This window comes from Notothenia rossii, assembly GCF_949606895.1.
Source record: "Notothenia rossii genome assembly, chromosome: 4".
NCBI classification, from domain to species: Eukaryota; Metazoa; Chordata; class Actinopteri; order Perciformes; family Nototheniidae; genus Notothenia; species Notothenia rossii.
In genome coordinates, this window is record NC_136902.1 from 4,968,535 (window position 1) to 4,988,126 (window position 19,592).

General features: G+C 40.6%; 1 protein-coding gene across 5 annotated transcripts in view; it reads right to left on the reverse strand.

Annotated features, from left to right (window-relative positions):
- kcnd1 (potassium voltage-gated channel, Shal-related subfamily, member 1) overlaps positions 1–19,592 on the reverse strand; it is a 114,288-nt gene that overhangs the window by 42,436 nt on the left and 52,260 nt on the right. For all 5 annotated transcript variants that reach the window (XM_079676905.1, XM_079676903.1, XM_079676902.1 and 2 more), the window contains one exon: positions 17,953–18,665. In XM_079676905.1, the coding sequence (XP_079533031.1) occupies positions 17,953–18,665 (713 nt within the window). The remainder of the gene's footprint in view (positions 1–17,952; positions 18,666–19,592) is intronic.

The window sequence follows — 19,592 nt, forward strand, 5'->3', positions numbered from 1 at the left end:
TTATTTTGAACATCATTATTTACTAATAAAAACTATTTAAATTAGAGTGTGTATTTTTCTTTCATATTGCCACACTTGGTAACCGTTTTATAAAAGCCATAGCTCACTTCAAGCCGAGATATATGCTCATTATATTATATCACAGCTAAGGGGGTTGTTGTGTGAACCACGCCCCTTAGCTGTGATATAATGAGCATATACCACGGCCTGTCGTGAGCTATTGCTTAATCGTATATACAGTATTTTATACAAGTATTCATATGTTATAAAAAATATCTGTATGTATGCATTCAATCGTAAGAAGATATAAGATACATGCACACAGTGTAAGGACGATAATTCATATGGAAGACATTTATGATCAACATGTTGTGTATTTCCTGAATATCATGGACTATCGATGAAGTTGAATCAGAATCAGAATCTGAACTTCATCAATAGTCCATAATATTCAGGAAATGTATTATCTGACAATATTTCCCCAAAGTACCACATTTCAAAACTTTAACTGAATCAGAACAAACGTTCAGGCATGTTTTCCTGACTACAAAATATAATCTCTAGACACAAATGGACTACAAACAGAGAGGTAGGGAGGATGATGGATGGAAAGAGGGCAGAGGGAAGGGGAGGAAGATGAGGAGGAGGATGAGGAGGCACAGTGGAGCAGCAGGAGAAATAACTGAGTGAGGGAGGAAAAGGTAAGAGAGGAAGACAGGAAGTAGAGAAGGAGGGCGAGGTGTGGACAGATAGAAGCTCCCTGCAGAGACCAGTCTCCTGCAGAACTAGGACACACACACACACACACACACACACACACACACACACACACACACACACACACACACACACACACACACACACACACACACAACACACAACACACACACACACACACACACACACACACACACACACACACACACACACACACACACACACACACACACACACACACCTTTTAGACTGTACAACACACACTGGGAATCCTGCGCTCTGATTGGCTGGTGTTTCTGGTAACCTGACCCTGGATTCAACTACACACTTAAAATGTTTAATTTAAGACCCAATAATTATCTTCTTTTTTTTGTTAAAGTAATATAGAGTGCACTTTGATTGTATGGGAACTTCATTTAGTACGAGCTTTTGGGCTAGTATTGTATAATGCATTTGTTAAACTTACGGTTTTTAAATTAAAGTCCACGCCGATCCTGCCAACAGAAGAACGTGACATCGCTCTAAATGTCTAATTACATAACTACCACTTATGAAGCTGAAAGATAATTATGGACTTTTAAAGCATCACTTAATGCCCATGGCTACAATCGACTGTAGAAGCAAACAGAAAAATGGCTGAACTTTGCATTTTGTGGCAGAAAATGTGTCACTTCCTCTCACTACTTCACCTCTGCTAAGACGCTCTTCTGTCTTTCATTTCCTATTCTCTGCCCATGTTCCTCCTCCTCCTCCTGTCCCCTCTTTATTCTGCTCTCTGTGTAAAGCAGCTTAGTGTGAAACCTCTGCAGAGGGAAACTACAGGAGAGGAGACAGGTGCATGACAGGCAGGCCCGGTTCTACTGGGTGCATAAGGGTGCATTGCACCCTCAGTTGAGTTATTATGCACACTCAGTTGAGTTGTTATGCACCCTCATTTGAGTTGTTATGCACCCTCAGTTGAGTTGTTATGCACCCTCAGTTGAATAAAAAGTGGAGAAAAAAAAAAGTGAAAAAAATAATTAATAAAAAGTGGAAAATATTACATATATAATAACAATAATAATAATAATAATAATAATAATAGTAGTAATAATAATAATAATAATAATAATAAGAATATAGTTGAAATAAAATCAATTGTAATTGTGGTTAAATAACATTGTCTGCTGCATTTATTTGGTCAATTTAAACGGTAAGTAACGTTATTATGTCAGGTGCGCGTGACGTGTGCCGCTGCGCGTTCATCATCTGCAAAGTGCTTACACAGCAGTCAGTGATGGAACTCTGAAAATGGTTAAAACAACCATCCCTAATCGCCAGCAGTAACACTGCATCTACTGTCTGCAGGTAATAACAGTTCAGATCATGGGGACATTAAGTTACCCGCGGCCACTGTCGTGGACACTAACGCCCGACTCGCCGGCTTTGCCCGCCTCGCCCACGGAGGCGGAGCAGCCGCAGCCGTCTTCGTTGCCCCAAACACCGCCACCCCTCAGCGGCCCGCAAGTGCCAGAGGACCTCGGCAAAACAGAGCCTGCCCAGGTATATTTAAAAAAGTACCCAACTCGCCTGAGCAGAGGGGTAAGGCACTCATTTTGCAGCTCATGGTTTCAAAACAGAGATTGGCTGGAATGTTCCTGTAAAAAAGATGCCATCTTCTGCTATGCATGTAGACATTTCGGTCTTGAAAGGGAAGTGATTTGTAAAATATCCATAAAGAAAAAGTAAATCTGCTTACAGTTCTGTTTCATATGGATGTTGAGAGATGTATCCATAGATCTCTTCATTTGCTCTCAAAGTGCACCAGATTGCTGCTTTTAACCGAGCATCCCCCCGGACCCCCCTAGAGGAGGTGAGGACCCCCTAGAGGGTGTTAGGTCCACTCCCCACTTATAAAAATAGCTCTTTACTACTGCACCCTCTCTAATCTCAGATGCACCCTGAGTCGACGGGTGGTCGACGGGTGGACAGCTGAGATTTCATTTCCTCCTCTCTGATCTGCTCTGAGGAAAGTAGACTCTTTCAGGAAGACGTTGAAATACTAAGTGGAAACGACTGAATCATTTGGAGAGCTGCTCGTCCTGGAGGGAAAATATGTTTTACCTGAACAGCTAATAGTTCATTTACAAAAAATGTACAGAAAAGGAAAAAGCAGAAGCAGACGGCACACGGTGAAGAGATTTAAACAACACAAACAATGCCATTAAAAGCTTAGAGTGCAACCAACGGACATCATACAAAAGAAAATCTCGACATGTTCTGAAACGTATAACAGTAGAGTTAAATTAAGACAATGTTAAGATGTTAATATTATAGTTATGTGAATTATAACTGTGAGAAAAAATCAGGATGTTACGCAGGTTAAGTGAAAAATGTGTTTTATCATATAAGAGGTTCATTAGGTACGACTCGTTCAGAGGATAAACAGAGAATCTGGATATTAAATATGGATGAATGTTCACTATCATTTTTGCTTCCTGTGTCAGACGAGTTTAATGGATTGTAATTATATGGGAAATAAAAAGTAAAGCAGGGAAAATAAATATCTAGGAGTTTAATAAAGTGATGAAATATATGAGATAAGGGATACGTCAGCAGGGTGACAGGTTCATGAATGTGAAGCAGGTGGAAAATAAGATTATGTTTCTGTATGAATAAATATGAACTACATTAGATACACACACACACACACACACACACACACACACACACACACACACACACACACACACACACACACACACACACACACACACACACACACACACACACACACACACACACACACACACACACACACACACACACACACACACACACACACACACACACACACACACACACACCTTTAAAAGGTCACTGACTCTTAGAGAAAAGCCCCAGAGGAACAAACATGTCCAACAGAATTAGTTTATATAAATACCACCTTGTTATTTATTAGAAGTCTGTAAAAAAAGAAACCATTCCTAATTTCTCCTTCTATGTGAAGTGTTTTGTTTTGAATTACAGAGTGTATCCACATACAACTTTTACACTTAGTACATTAAGTAACTATTTAATTTTTAATTTAATGTTGTTCTTTTTTAATGTTTTAGTTTTTATTATGGATTAAGAGGTTTTACCTTTTTTAATAAATATATTAATGTGTTATTATCTTCTTTGTTACTTTTATAGAAAAACCAACTCCTTTCTTAAAGTGAAAAACTCAACGTAACACGATGAGTGTCTTCCATGTTCTGACATTGAAGACAAAATGATTTAATTATGATGCACTGAGTTACCGTTATTCACGAAAGAGACCTGAAAGTTAGGACGAGGAACAAGACTCTGAAATAATTCATGAATATTTGAATGCCTCAATGAGCATGCGCTGATAATTTGAATAATTAGAATAACCTGAGGATTACATGATGACCGGAACTTTGGGAAATGTCATGTTCCTGCTGTGTAGCATTAAATTATACAAGTGTGACCTGTGACATAACACACACACACACACACACACACACACACACACACACACACACACACACACACACACACACACACACACACACACACACACACACACACACACACACACACACACACACACACACACACACACACACACACACACACACACACACACACACACACACACACACACACACACACACACACACACACACACACACACACACACACACACACACACACACACATATTTTCATTCCACATTGAAATGGGAAAGATAAGTCAATGCTTAAAAATCTTAAGGCAATATTTAAGGAACATTTAAAGTAAAACACATAATCTTTAACTTAAGTCTAAGTGTTGATATTTAGTAGATGTTAGAGAGGTCAACAGGAGGGGAAATAGATGTGTTTGTTTAGCAGATTTAACAAGTAGTGACGAAAAGTAACAAGGTCAAAGGTCACCAAATCCAGACAATAAAGAGATAACAAAATGAAATGATTATGTAATGGTTGATTTTTCTATTGGTTCTTAAAACTGTGCGACAACATTCATTATGCTATAAGTCTTTTTATGCATGGTTTGGGGAAAATGGTGTTAAAATAGTTATAAAATTGAACCTAAACTGTGGAAATACAGCAAGGTAAATGTTTTGTTTCCCCACTATTATAGTCGCCAATTCATTCACAAACACAACGGCAATAGTAGCGGCGATCAAAATCGTTATTGTGACGTAAAAATACAGTTTTGGTGTAAAGGAGAGGCCAAAAAACATAAAAAAAGGCTTTAAAAAGTTTACAAAAATACATAGAATCACTAAATCTCCACATGAGATTTTCCCAATTCCTGTTTCTAACTGTAAATCCCCAATAACATGAGGGACGAAACACATTAACGAACTGAGGAAGACCAGGAGATGAGGGTGAAAACACCTTTAATGAGTCTTAAAACGATTGATCCATATTTTCATTTTCCACAGGTCACCTTTGTGTCTGACGTTGAGTTCAAGACAGCGAGATATTGTGGGAATAATGAAGACTGTGTGTGGGAAGCAGGAAGTGCACACCTGCCTTTAAGGGCTCATTAATCTCTGTGAGGCGGACGGTGGATAAGGACTGCTGTTCTCTCAGTGTAATGAGACTTTCTGATCGTCTGCTGGATAAAAATAAAAGCAGCTATTATAAGAGAAAGGTATGATTCTTCTTTCCTTCAGGATCACTTTCATCTCTGCAGCATCTCTGCTACACACTATCTTCTGCATTGCTGTATAGAGCTCCTGCGGATGATGTCACATATGCTGGTCACGTGACGAGAAACGAAGGGGGCAGCCATTTTGGCAGTAATCGCGTCAGTAAATTCATTGGCAGGCACTGGCAGACTGTCGAGGATGGTGGATAACTGCTGTGCACCAGGTTGCACAAATAGGCGTGGGAAGAAGAAAGGTGTATCTTATTATCGCATTCCAAAAGACGCGGAGAAGAGGGAAAAGTGGATCGCAGCGATTAAAAGAGCCAGGAGCCGTCTGAACAAGACTGAAAGATGGGAACCCCCGGCCGTTTGCTTTCGCTTATGCAGTGATCACTTCATATCAGGTGGGTGAAGGAATACAGTACAATGCTACAAAAAGTTTCTGGTCAGTTTAATTTTTACCGAAGTAGAATCTAGCACCCAGTTATTATAGCTAACGGACTCTGTGATGTCCCTTTTTAACTCAACAAGTGTGGCTCTGGTGCAGCCTAGCCAGTTAGCTTGTAGCAAGCTAGTGGTAAACAAACCCGTGTTGAAAATATTCCTCGGGACTCGGGGAGAGCAGCTCTCCCCGAGTCCCGCTGTGCAGTTGCAGTGGGCTCCCAGCACAACACCGTCGTTCCTGACCACCACCCATGGCTTTAGTTGACTTTCATTAAGCCTTTGGGAGTGATTAACCTATATATGAAATTCAAAAATAGATAAATAAAGGTTAAAAACGCCAGCCACTTTGGTTGAGTACGTTCAAAAATACAAACTAGTTTCAGACGCACTGCAGTAGCTATCCAAGCTAATAAACAAACATGCTAACGTGACACTGCCGTAGCTAGACAAGCTAATAAACAAACAATGCTAACGTGACACTGCCTATCAAACTGGAATAATTTAATACTTACCCTTGCAGTGATGATGCCGAAGTTTTTGGATGTAAGACTCCACAGTTGAATGTTGTTTACGAAGCCGGACTGACACCATTTGTAAGCCTCCAAGCTTTTGTAAGCTCTGAGGGAGTCTCCTGAGTACACTGATGGAAAGCTTACAAGATAGCTGTGGATGTCCGCGTAGCGCAAGTCGGGTACATCGTCTTCAGAGCAGGAGGTTATGCTCTTGAAAAGCACACCGGGTGCATTATATGGGTCGCTTATATTTAATCTTTCTAATTTTGTACTATAAAGCCGAATTTCACTTGAATTAAAATGAGATGTATACTCGCACGGTAGGAAAACGCTGGCGCCGGTCGTCATGTTTACTGCCAAAATGGTGGCTGATAACCAAAAGTCACGTGACCGCAGGAGCTCTATGGGGTATAATTATCTTTTTATTCATTATTACCTGATATAGGGCTGTTCAATTAATCGTATTTTAATCGCGATTACGATTATGGCTTGCAACAATTACGAAAACAACGTAATCGAAATAAAAAGATTTCTTCTTTTTTATTATTACTTCTTTTTTTTTCAGTTTATACTTAAAGTTCCGTCTAATCAACTGTTAAAAACATACTGTTGACATTTTTTTTCTCCAATAAATGGATGTTTTCAAAGTCAATGAATAATCACATTTAATAATCGTAATTACAATTATTGACCCAAATAATCGAGATTATGATTTTTGCCATAATCGAGCAGCCCTAACCTGATATACTGTGATTAAAGGTTCCTTACTACAGGTGGATTCACTATTTCAAGTCACGTCCAGTTTGATGTTGAAACATTTCCCTTTAATAATCAATACATGATGAATAAATCATTTGTGTATTGGTCTCAGAACAGTCAATTAAATATGTAAACAATGCTTAGAGAAAACATGAGAGCCTATCAAAATGTCTGCTAACCAGACACTACATACTGATATACACCTGAACATCAGCAGGAGAGGACTCTTTAAAGTAGAGACACTACATACTGATATACACCTGAACATCAGCAGGAGAGGACTCTTTAAAGTAGAGACACTACATACTGATATACACCTGAACATCAGCAGGAGAGGACTCTTTAAAGTAGAGACAATACATACTGATATACACCTGAACATCAGCAGGAGAGGACTCTTTAAAGTAGAGACACTACATACTGATATACACCTGAACATCAGCAGGAGAGGACTCTTTAAAGTAGAGACACTACATACTGATATACACCTGAACATCAGCAGGAGAGGACTCTTTAAAGTAGAGACACTACATACTGATATACACCTGAACATCAGCAGGAGAGGACTCTTTAAAGTAGAGACACTACATACTGATATACACCTGAACATCAGCAGGAGAGGACTCTTTAAAGTAGAGACACTACATACTGATATACACCTGAACATCAGCAGGAGAGGACTCTTTAAAGTAGAGACACTACATACTGATATACACCTGAACATCAGCAGGAGAGGACTCTTTAAAGTAGAGACACTACATACTGATATACACCTGATCATCAGCAGGAGAGGACTCTTTAAAGTAGAAACACTACATACTGATATACACCTGAACATCAGCAGGAGAGGACTCTTTAAAGTAGAGACACTACATTCTGATATAAACCTGAACATCAGCAGGAGAGGACTCTTTAAAGCAGAGACACTACATACTGATATACACCTGAACATCAGCAGGAGAGGACTCTTTAAAGTAGAGACACTACATACTGATATACACCTGATCATCAGCAGGAGAGGACTCTTTAAAGTAGAAACACTACATACTGATATACACCTGAACATCAGCAGGAGAGGACTCTTTAAAGTAGAGACACTACATACTGATATACACCTGATCATCAGCAGGAGAGGACTCTTTAAAGTAGAGACACTACATACTGATATACACCTGAACATCAGCAGGAGAGGACTCTTTAAAGTAGAGACACTACATACTGATATACACCTGAACATCAGCAGGAGAGGACTCTTTAAAGTAGAGACACTACATACTGATATAAACCTGAACATCAGCAGGAGAGGACTTTTTAAAGCAGAGACACTACATACTGATATACACCTGAACATCAGCAGGAGAGGACTCTTTAAAGTAGAGACACTACATACTGATATACACCTGAACATCAGCAGGAGAGGACTCTTTAAAGTAGAGACACTACATACTGATACACACCTGAACATCAGCAGGAGAGGACTCTTTAAAGTAGAGACACTACATACTGATATACACCTAATCATCAGCAGGAGAGGACTCTTTAAAGTAGAGACACTACATACTGATATACACCTGAACATCAGCAGGAGAGGACTCTTTAAAGTAGAGACACTACATACCGATATACACCTGAACATCAGCAGGAGAGGACTCTTTAAAGTAGAGACACTACATACTGATATACACCTGAACATCAGCAGGAGAGGACTCTTTAAAGTAGAGACACTACATAGTGATATACACCTGAACATCAGCAGGAGAGGACTCTTTAAAAAGTAGAGACACTACATACTGATATAAACCTGAACATCAGCAGGAGAGGACTCTTTAAAGCAGAGACACTACATACTGATATACACCTGAACATCAGCAGGAGAGGACTCTTTAAAGTAGAGACACTACATACTGATATGAACCTGAACATCAGGAGAGGACTCTTTAAAGTAGAGACACTACGTAGTACATACTGATATACACCTGAACATCAGCAGGAGAGGACTCTTTAAAGTAGAGACACTACATACTGAGATACACCTGAACATCAGCAGGAGAGGACTCTTTAAAGTAGAGACACTACATACTGATATGAACCTGAACATCAGGAGGAGAGGACTCTTTAAAGTAGAGACACTACATACTGAGATACACCTGAACATCAGCAGGAGAGGACTCTTTAAAGTAGAGACTCTACATACTCATGTACACCTGGACATCAGCAGGAGAGGACTCTTTAAAGTAGAGACTCTACATACTCATATACACCTGGACATCAGCAGGAGAGGACTCTTTAAAGTAGAGACTCTACATACTCATATACACCTGAACATCAGCAGGAGAGGACTCTTTAAAGTAGAGACACTACATACTGATATACACCTGGACATCAGCAGGAGAGGACTCTTTAAAGTAGAGGCACTACATACTGATTTACACCTGAACATCAGCAGGAGAGGACTCTTTAAAGTAGAGACACTACATACTGATATACACCTGAACATCAGCAGGAGAGGACTCTTTAAAGTAGAGACACTACATACTGATATACACCTGAACATCAGCAGGAGAGGACTCTTTAAAGTAGAGACACTACGTACTGATATACACCTGAACATCAGCAGGAGAGGACTCTTTAAAGTATTGACACTACATACTGATATACACCTGAACATCAGCAGGAGAGGACTCTTTAAAGTAGAGACACTACATACTGATATACACCTGAACATCAGCAGGAGAGGACTCTTTAAAGTAGAGACACTACATACTGATATACACCTGAACATCAGCAGGAGAGGACTCTTTAAAGTATTGACACTACATACTGATATACACCTGAACATCAGCAGGAGAGGACTCTTTAAAGTAGAGACACTACATACTGATATATCTGAACATCAGCAGGAGAGGACTCTTTAAAGTAGAGACACTACGTACTAATATGAACCTGGAAATGAGCAGAATAGGGCCTCTTTAAACCTTTGTAACTTATTAAACGAAAGTCAAATATTTTACTTTAATACTTTTGTCTGAAGGCCACAGCAGCCTTAGTTTTCCCAGCTGGTGGAAACGGAGGAGATAAATCGTTGAAATTACAGCATTTCTTGTAACACTGTTGGATTAGATTCTTTACATCTCTATTAAAACATTAACAGTGTGCGATGCGTTGATGGTCTATAATTCCATCCCGGCAGTTTTATAAGGTCTGCTCTCAGACTCGTATACTGTACATCCTGCTTCTGGGAGGAAATGGCCGCTTCCCCCTCGTGTTCTTATAAATAATGTTGATGGTAAAGTGCTCTGCAGCGGCACACACTCTGCAGACAAAGTAAAGTCGCTCTCATATACGCCGTTTAGCCTCATGTGATTTATGTAAGGGAGAAGAGAGGGAAAGAGGACGTGACTAAAGATCAAATTATCTTCAGATTAATGGTTTTTAATAAACTCAGTTTAAACCCTGATCTGATTTTCTGACCATTAAGATTATAAAAAAACGTTGAGGACTGTGATGTAATTCAAACGCACTGTCTGGAAGCAGCAGAGGAGATCGAAATCAATAGTTGAAATATATATATTATATATTTAGGAAGTATTTCAATCAAACTCAATCCTCGTGACAAGTTTCTTTTCCACAAACTGCTCGTAAAAAAGCCATAACGAGAAAATTGATTATATTAAAGAATCCCAAACTAAATGTGGGTGGGATTTTTATCAGGACATACAGTCAGGAGACGTTTGATTTCTCCTTGAAACTTTATATGGATTCTGACCTGTGCATATCCTCAATTAGGGCGTCAACCAACAATTATTCCATTAACAATTAAACTATTAATTTGATCTATAAAATGTCAGAAAATACGCAAAAATGTCCATCTTAGTTGCTGGTGATGTCATTTAAAGTCAATTTTTGCCAGACGAAACTCTAAAGATACTCACTTTAATATAATATAATCAGAGAACAGCAACAAATATAAATATTTGAGAGGTTGAAACAAGCTTTTCTGCCATTTAAAAAAAAAGGATTAGTCAGCAAATTATTATCATAGCTCGGTCGTGAAGAACCCTCTTTTTTCCATCTTGTGAAACGTCTAAACTATAAGTATTGAACATAGAAAGTATGTCATTGCATGCAGTAAAGTTGAGACACTACATACTGATATACACCTGAACATCAGGAGAGGACTCTTTAAAGTAGAGACACTACATACTGATATACACCTGAACATCAGCAGGAGAGGACTCTTTAAAGTAGAGACACTACATACTGATATACACCTGAACATCAGCAGGAGAGGACTCTTTAAAGTAGAGACACTACATACTGATATACACCTGAACATCAGCAGGAGAGGACTCTTTAAAGTAGAGACACTACATACTGATATACACCTGAACATCAGCAGGAGAGGACTCTTTAAAGTAGAGACACTACATACTGATATACACCTGAACATCAGCAGGAGAGGACTCTTTAAAGTAGAAACACTACATACTGATATACACCTGAGCATCAGCAGGAGAGGACTCTTTAAAGTAGAGACACTACATACTGATATACACCTGAACATCAGCAGGAGAGGACTCTTTAAAGTAGAGACACTACATACTGATATACACCTGAACATCAGCAGGAGAGGACTCTTTAAAGTAGAGACACTACATACTGATATACACCTGAACATCAGCAGGAGAGGACTCTTTAAAGTAGAGACACTACATACTGTATACACCTGAACATCAGCAGGAGAGGACTCTTTAAAGTAGAGACACTACATACTGATATACACCTGAACATCAGCAGGAGAGGACTCTTTAAAGTAGAGACACTACATACTGATATACACCTGAACATCAGCAGGAGAGGACTCTTTAAAGTAGAGACACTACATACTGATATACACCTGAACATCAGCAGGAGAGGACTCTTTAAAGTAGAGACACTACATACTGATATACACCTGAACATCAGCAGAATAGGGCCCCTTTAATGTTTTCTTGTTTCGTAATGTGTTTTATGGATGTTCATTATATTTTGTGTCCATCTGAAAATGCATAAACAATTAAATCAATAAACGAAATGGAGTCTGTTGAGTTTCTAATTTGTATTTGTTGTAATTTCTACTTTCCAGTTGCCCACGAGCGGAAACCATTGTAAGATCATTTCAGCTCGTTAATGCCTTAATGGGGGATTTCTGCGGAGAGATTCAGATGAATTGTTGTACTGAAAGGTGTATTTCGGTTACGATCGGAGCACCGTGAGGGGAATGTGGATTATCTGGAGTCCAGACACAAACATGTTATTCCTGGCAGCGGATTATTGCTTCTGGAGGGGGCTGCACGGGGTTTATGATTTCACTTCCAGTTTATTTGCACAGTGATAAAACACAGGAGCAAAGCAATAAAAGCAGCATGATGAAAAACAATGATAGCAAAGTGAACAAAAAGAAACAGACGAGGAGAAAGAGGGAGCAGAAAACCCAGAAGGAGAACAAGTTTAAGCTGAATTTAATTAATAAAGCTTCCTGGATCACGACGCTGTAAAATCTTCTGAAACACTATTTAAAATCATCACAAAATGTCCACTTAAAAACAGAAAGACAATTAAATAAAAAAAGGGCCGTTTCTCTGTGTCATATTTCAACTAATTGAATTACAAACACATTTAAAGTCCTGCTGATTTTCCATTCAACCATCAACATTACATCTGCTCTTTCTCTGGGTGCAGAAAGGCCTTGAACTCAAAACATAACATGGACCATTTTCATAATAATATGACACTTTGTTTTTTATTGATAACCTGAAATAGATGTGTGTTCATTAGGCCTGAAAAGGACGATCTGTACCAAACAAATATGTTTTGTTAAATTTGTAGAATACGATATTTCTGAAGCTCCACAATACTTTGCTAAAAATGTATTTCAACACATATTTAGTCTTTTAAAAATACATTTGTTTCCTGTAGTGTCCTGTGATCATGTTCTCCTTTGAGCGTGTTACCGTTGTCTGTCCGAAGCTGTCATAAAGTGACTTTTTATTCATTTTTAAGCCACATTTTTACCCCATCTTGGTGCTTTTTACTCTATATTTTAACTGGATGAAAGATTTTAGTGATGGGACGTCTGGATGTGAAGTTCACCGAGACACAAAGCTGAGCTAACGTTAGCGGCAGACTAAGAGAACCTGATTTTTAACGTCAAGCTGAACGTTTATTTATGTCAGGGTTGAGTGAGGCAAGCAGGAAACCAAATGCAGATAAACAGAAAATACCTTTATTTCAAGGCTACCGATACAGAGCTGAACTCTCGTCCCCGTGAACACAGTCTAACTACAACAAGGAACTCACAAAGACTAACAGAAAACACAGAACCTAAATGCACACAGGACTAATCAAACAAACAAGAGACAGGTGAGGAGGGAGGAGAAAACACAGGGGCACCAGGTGAACACAATCGGGTAATCAGGTAGGGAAAACAGACAGAAAGCAACAGGCAAGACAGGAGGTGAACACTTTTCAAAATAAAACAGGAAACCAAAGACAGAAAAAGACAAGACAAAACACAACACAGACAGATCGTGACAATTCACAGGTTTTAAGATGCTATAAAACCTCCTGAACCATGAACACTGGAATCCTAACCAGGAGAAGCTCACAGCAACAATAAACCACTGTGATATTTAAACAAACATTATTATTCAGTGACGTGTGAACAGGCTCTGTAATATTTATGAATGAAATGCATGAGAAACTCTGAAATAGAGCAAAGTCAAAGAGTCTGAACTCAACATACATGAGATGTTCTCTGTGGTTTTAGAGAGGATCGTGTGCCTGCTCTGTAATGTGGTAAATACACGTTAGGAGCTGGTCCTGTAGAGGAAGATTCATATATATCATATATCATATTTATGATCTCCATAAGCCCGCGTCACACTGTCCCGAAATTGACCCCAGATGGACGAATATGGAATTGTGATTTTCGCACGAAAATGGCCCCGAACTCGGTCAACAGCCAAGCAACAGCCGAAGCAAGTACGCTGCCTACAGAAGGCCACACCATGGAACCCGAACCACACACTCCGTCATGTTGTTTCCATAGCAACAACAACTTCCTGTCAACAGCATAAAACTCGCCTTCAAAATAAAAGCATCTAAATAAAACAGGAAGTTAACCTAAATTACATTTAAGACATACAACTGCAACGAAAGAAACAAAAACAATGCAATGTCCTTTTCAGTTTCACAGAACACACATTGTACTATAATACGATGGCTACACGACGGCATTGCGAGGGCTTCACGTAGTCGTGTTGCCTTCCTAAGACAATCGGGCAGCTTCTTGTTTCCTTCGTGAGGTGAAAAATGCCACGATGATCAGATGAAGATGACACGATTTGACAAGATGCCCTCACGATGGCCTAACGAAGGGCAAAATGGACACACGAATTCAACACGATGAAATGAACCTTCACAAGGTCCTTCAGCAATTTTTTGGCATGCCAAAGATTTTGCCACCGCTCACGAAGTTGCTGCCGGAGCCTGAGAAACTCCACCGGCGGTCATACGATGGCTTAAGATGCCCTCACGAATGGCCCGATGTTGTTACGATCAGAGCCGAATTTGAACATTTCCTTTATCGTGTGTCCGTCGGGTGTCAATTTCGGGACAGGGTGACTTAAAGTGCTTAAAGGACTGACTTTAGGACTCATGCCAAAATATATTTAATCCAGATTTCCTCCATGACACCTCTTTGGAGAACTGCGAGGGGGTTAATGAATAAACACAATCATATGTTTGTTAGTTGTTGGTCAATTAAGTTTTATAGAAGATACAATCCTGACATTTTTAATAAAGCCAGGTTTCTTTAATATCAAGTAAGGGAAACGTCTTTCGCTTTTCTGCAACACCACATGACGCAACTTTAACCAAACTTAACGTCATTTATAAATAATAACAACCTTTTAGACAAGAACACAAGAGTCTTCTTATCAATCTACTTCTCTGAACATCTGGATCTTGGTGATAAATACAATCAACACCTCCTTTTATACAGAGGAGACAAATGGAGAGATACTGCCTAAAAGGAAACAGGAAGTAACTGAGAGTAGAGGAAGGGGTGAGGAAAAGGGGGGAGGTAAAAGCCTGGGTTGTGTTTTGATGCCTTGTGGTTGGTCTGTAAATGCATCCAGAAGGCAGAGAAAACCACTTCCCTTTATTAAACTATTGCAAGGAGATACCAGATCCCTGTCACATTATCACTTGAGGATGAAATCACAGAGATATAGGAGGAGAAGGGAGTGAAGAAGGGAGTGAAGAAGGGAGTGAAGAAGGGAGTGAAGAAGGGAGTGAAGAAGGGAGTGAAGAAGGGAGAAGAGGAGAGGAAACAAGGAGGAAGAACAGGAGAGGAAAACAATCAAGTTAGAGGTAATCAAGTGAGGATAGAGAAACGGGGAGAGAAAGGGAGGAAACAAGGAAAGGAGAAGGAAAGAGGAAACAAGAAGAGAGGAAAAGAAGCGATAACAGTAGATGGGAGGAAGCTTTTCAGAATAAAAGCCTCAGTGAATAGGAAACAACCAACACCGCCAAAATAAGAGACCTGAGAGCTAAAGACACATTACAGTTGATCATTTTAAAAAAGTGTGACTTCCCACACTAAACTCCACTGAATTTAAACATTTTTTGGGGATAAAAATAAAGTTTTTCATTCAATAAAACGAACAAAAGCTTCTTCACACTCCTGTTGGTTTTTACTACAGTCATTCACACTCTCCCATTCACACCTCGCTAACCCACACTACATCTCCCTCATTCACAGACAGGTAGGTGTATAGAGTCATATAGCCAAGTGTGTGTGTGTGTGTGTGTGTGTGTGTGTGTGTGTGTGTGTGTGTGTGTGTGTGTGTGTGTGTGTGTGTGTGTGTGTGTGTGTGTGTGTGTGTGTGTGTGTGTGTGTGTGTGTGTGTGTGTGTGTGTGTTAAAAGCATTACAGTCAGAGCTTATACTCTCACTGACTCACTCTCTATTTCTGATGTTTCCAAAGGCCCTTTGAACAGCAGATAATAGATCAGTGCTGGAGAGCTGCAGGGCGAAGAAACACACACTCAGAAACACACACTCTGCGTCCACATGGCAGCAGTATGTGTGTGTGTGTGTGTGTGTGTGTGTGTGTGTGTGTGCATGTGCATGTGTGTGTGGGCGGCAGCAGGGTGAAGATACACCATCGTACTGGAGAAGCGGTTTCACACTTTCATCTCTGTTCCTGGTGGAAAAACAGACTGTAAAACTCCTCCGTAACCAGTAATAACGACCAATAACCACACACACACACACACACACACACACACACACACACACACACACACACACACACACACACACACACACACACACACACACACACACACACACACACACACACACACACACACACACACACACACACACACACACACACACACACACACACACACACACACACACACACACACACACACACACACACACACCAAGTTGCCATGGTGATCATATTAACAGCCACAGCAGTGTTTTTCACAGCAGTCGGAGAAGAAAATAATGGGCGCAGGAATGTGTCCTAAAACCTATAAATGAGTCCGTATTTTAGCACTTCCTGTTCTCTTCACTGGACGTCAATGGTTTTATGAATGTGTTTTTGATTGTTAGCCTGAATAAAGGTCTGTGGTTAAAACCAGCTAGTGAGATGTTGTCCTCGGACAGGAAATATGTTAGTAAATACCCCACTGGTTTGATTTGATCTTATTTCCACTGCAATATATTCAAAACACCAATGATATAAATCACATGTGTGTTTTATTGAGGTAATCATTGTGATGGTAATTTCTGGGTTGGCCTACAACATACATCATCACTACAGCACTTCTGTCACTTCTGGTTTTCGTTTTGTCTGTCTAGTCATGTTTTTATTTTGAAATTCTGTTCTCCCTGTCTCTTGTCTTCCTTCCTGTGTTTGCCCTCCTGTGTCTGAGTGTCTGATTGTGTTCACCTGTTGCCCTTCCGTTTCTGCATCCCCTGCCCAGCTGTGTCTTGTCTTCCCCTGTGCTCCATGTCGGTTCGTTCTCTTTTCTCACCCTCCATGTTTGTCACGTTCCAGGTTGGCTTTTGTCCTCATGCTGTCTGTTTGGATTATGATTTTGTTTTGTTTGCCATGTCAACACTTTTTATTAATTAAAGCTCACTTTTGTTTTGAAACCCACTTCCCTTTTTAACTGCATTTGATTCCTAACATTCACGAATCCTGACAACTTTATACACACTAGGGGCTGTTAACGGTAACACAGTACCTCTCACAATTAATCTGCAACTTTAAGGCTTTAAAAAAAGATCACCCAACAACAATCACAACTTCCTGCCGTAACTCCAGTGTGGATGTTTACCTTGAATTACATGGCAGTTCAAAGGCAGAGTAACCGACACAAGCCAATGCACCAAATGGAAAACCATCACTGCCTCAGTGTAACAGCACACCTAATGAATAAGAGAATAGCAAGTGCACCCTAGGACTGCCCTCGTTCTTTAGGCGTGGAGAAAATTGAGGAAAGACATTACTGCCGAACCATGCACCATTTTCTTGAAGTTGCAGAGGAGGCGAGATGAAGGACAGGGTCATCGCCGTGGGAACAGATACTGCTCGATTACCATTAGAGTAAAAAGAAAAGCACAGAGCATTTTCTAAAACGTTATGAAACCTTTAAACTCTTGCAGAGGTTTCTTGCGTAGCAATACAGCAGCTCCTACTCACCACTGGGTCGTCTAATGCCCCCTCTTTGTGACGAGTAAACCTCTTCTGATTCTCAAACAAAAAACAATCCTTGCTTTTTGCCTCCAGATATTGAAGTTCTCAACTCACCCGAGCGTTGTCATGGTGACGATGGTGTACCAGAAGGAGGCGGGGATGGAGGTGAAGGTGGAGCCCTTGGTGCCCTTCTCGGCGTAGAACATGACGGTGGCGAAGATGATGATGGCCATGGTGAGAGAGAACAGCAGGAAGCCTAACTCTGAGGCGCAGCTCTTCAGCGTGTAGCCCAAAATCCTCAGGCCCGCCGAGTGGCGCGAGAACTTGAAGATGCGGAAGACGCGGAAAACCCGGAGCGTGACGAAGGCGCCGCTCACGTCCTCGTTCTCCGGCATCACCAGGCCGATGTAGTACGGCATGATGGCCACCACGTCGATCACGGACATCACGGAGCGCATGAAGTTGCAGCGACTGGGCGCGGCGAAAAGGCGCATCAGATACTCGAAGGTGAATATGAGCACGCAGGCCGTGTCCATGCAGAAGAAGGGCACCTTGTACTTCTCGCCGCACGGCAGATCTTTCACGCTTCCTAAGGGCGGCCGGCACGGCACCGTCTCCACCACGTTGGCGATGACCGACACGGCGATGAAGAAGCCGGTGACGTAGTAGAAGACGAGAGCCATGGTGGAGGTGTGCGGGTTCTCGAAGGCTCGCCACAGCCGCTCCCTGGAGGTGCTGTTGGGGGGCAGCGGGGCGTCAACCCCCTCGTTGGCCTCCGTGTCCTCCGCCAGGCGCTCCTGGTTCTCCTTTTTCCTGTCCCGGTATTCCTGCACAAAGACAGGGAGAGAGAGAGAGACCAGATCAGCCTCATTATTTATCATATTTCATCAAGTTAGAGATTTTGAAAACACATGGTTCCTCACAGGAAGTCAGAACACAAAATCCTAAAAACAAAGAAATGCAAAATAATTTGTTTGGCAGCTGGAAGATGATATATGAGTAAAACCAAAAGTATCATTGACGGTGTAGAGTCCAATTTAGTAAATCATCCTATTACAACTATTAACGGCGGGGGCAACCGGGTTTAACAGGTTAATAAATCTTGCTTTAAACTAAAAGTGATTTAATAAATGGTTTATTATCTTTCTTTTCTACTTAAAGGTAGGGTAAGTAAGAATGGAGAAACCAGCTCGAGTGCGCTAGAATTTGAAAATACACAACCGGAAAAAAATCTGCCCCTTCCTCCAGAGCCCCTCCTCCAACACACACGAACGTGCACATGACCAATGAGGGCACAAGATAAGTTTGTGCACAGATGGAAGGCTGACAGGCAGGTAGGCCATCCAGTTACTTTAGCCGGGCCGGCTCAGATGATTGGTCGTGCTTTTTACAGCGCCACGGCTTCCACAGATGATATTTTTTATGTATTTATTGTCAAAGCATTTAATGTATTCATTGCTATCGGGATGTTAAGAGCATTCCATAGAATATAACAAAAAGTGTTTCTGAAGTGAATTACCTACCCCACCTTTAAATTCAATGATTCTCTCTTCTAAACCATCAACGTGTATCTTAGACCCGATTCCGACTAAGCTGTTAAAAGAAGTTTTTCCATTAATTAGCACTTCTTTATTAAATATTATGAATATGTCTTTATTATCAGGCTATGTTCCAAAATCATTCAAAGTAGCAGTGATAAAACCGCTTCTTAAAAAGCACAACCTCGATCCAGAGGTTTTAGCCAACTATAGACC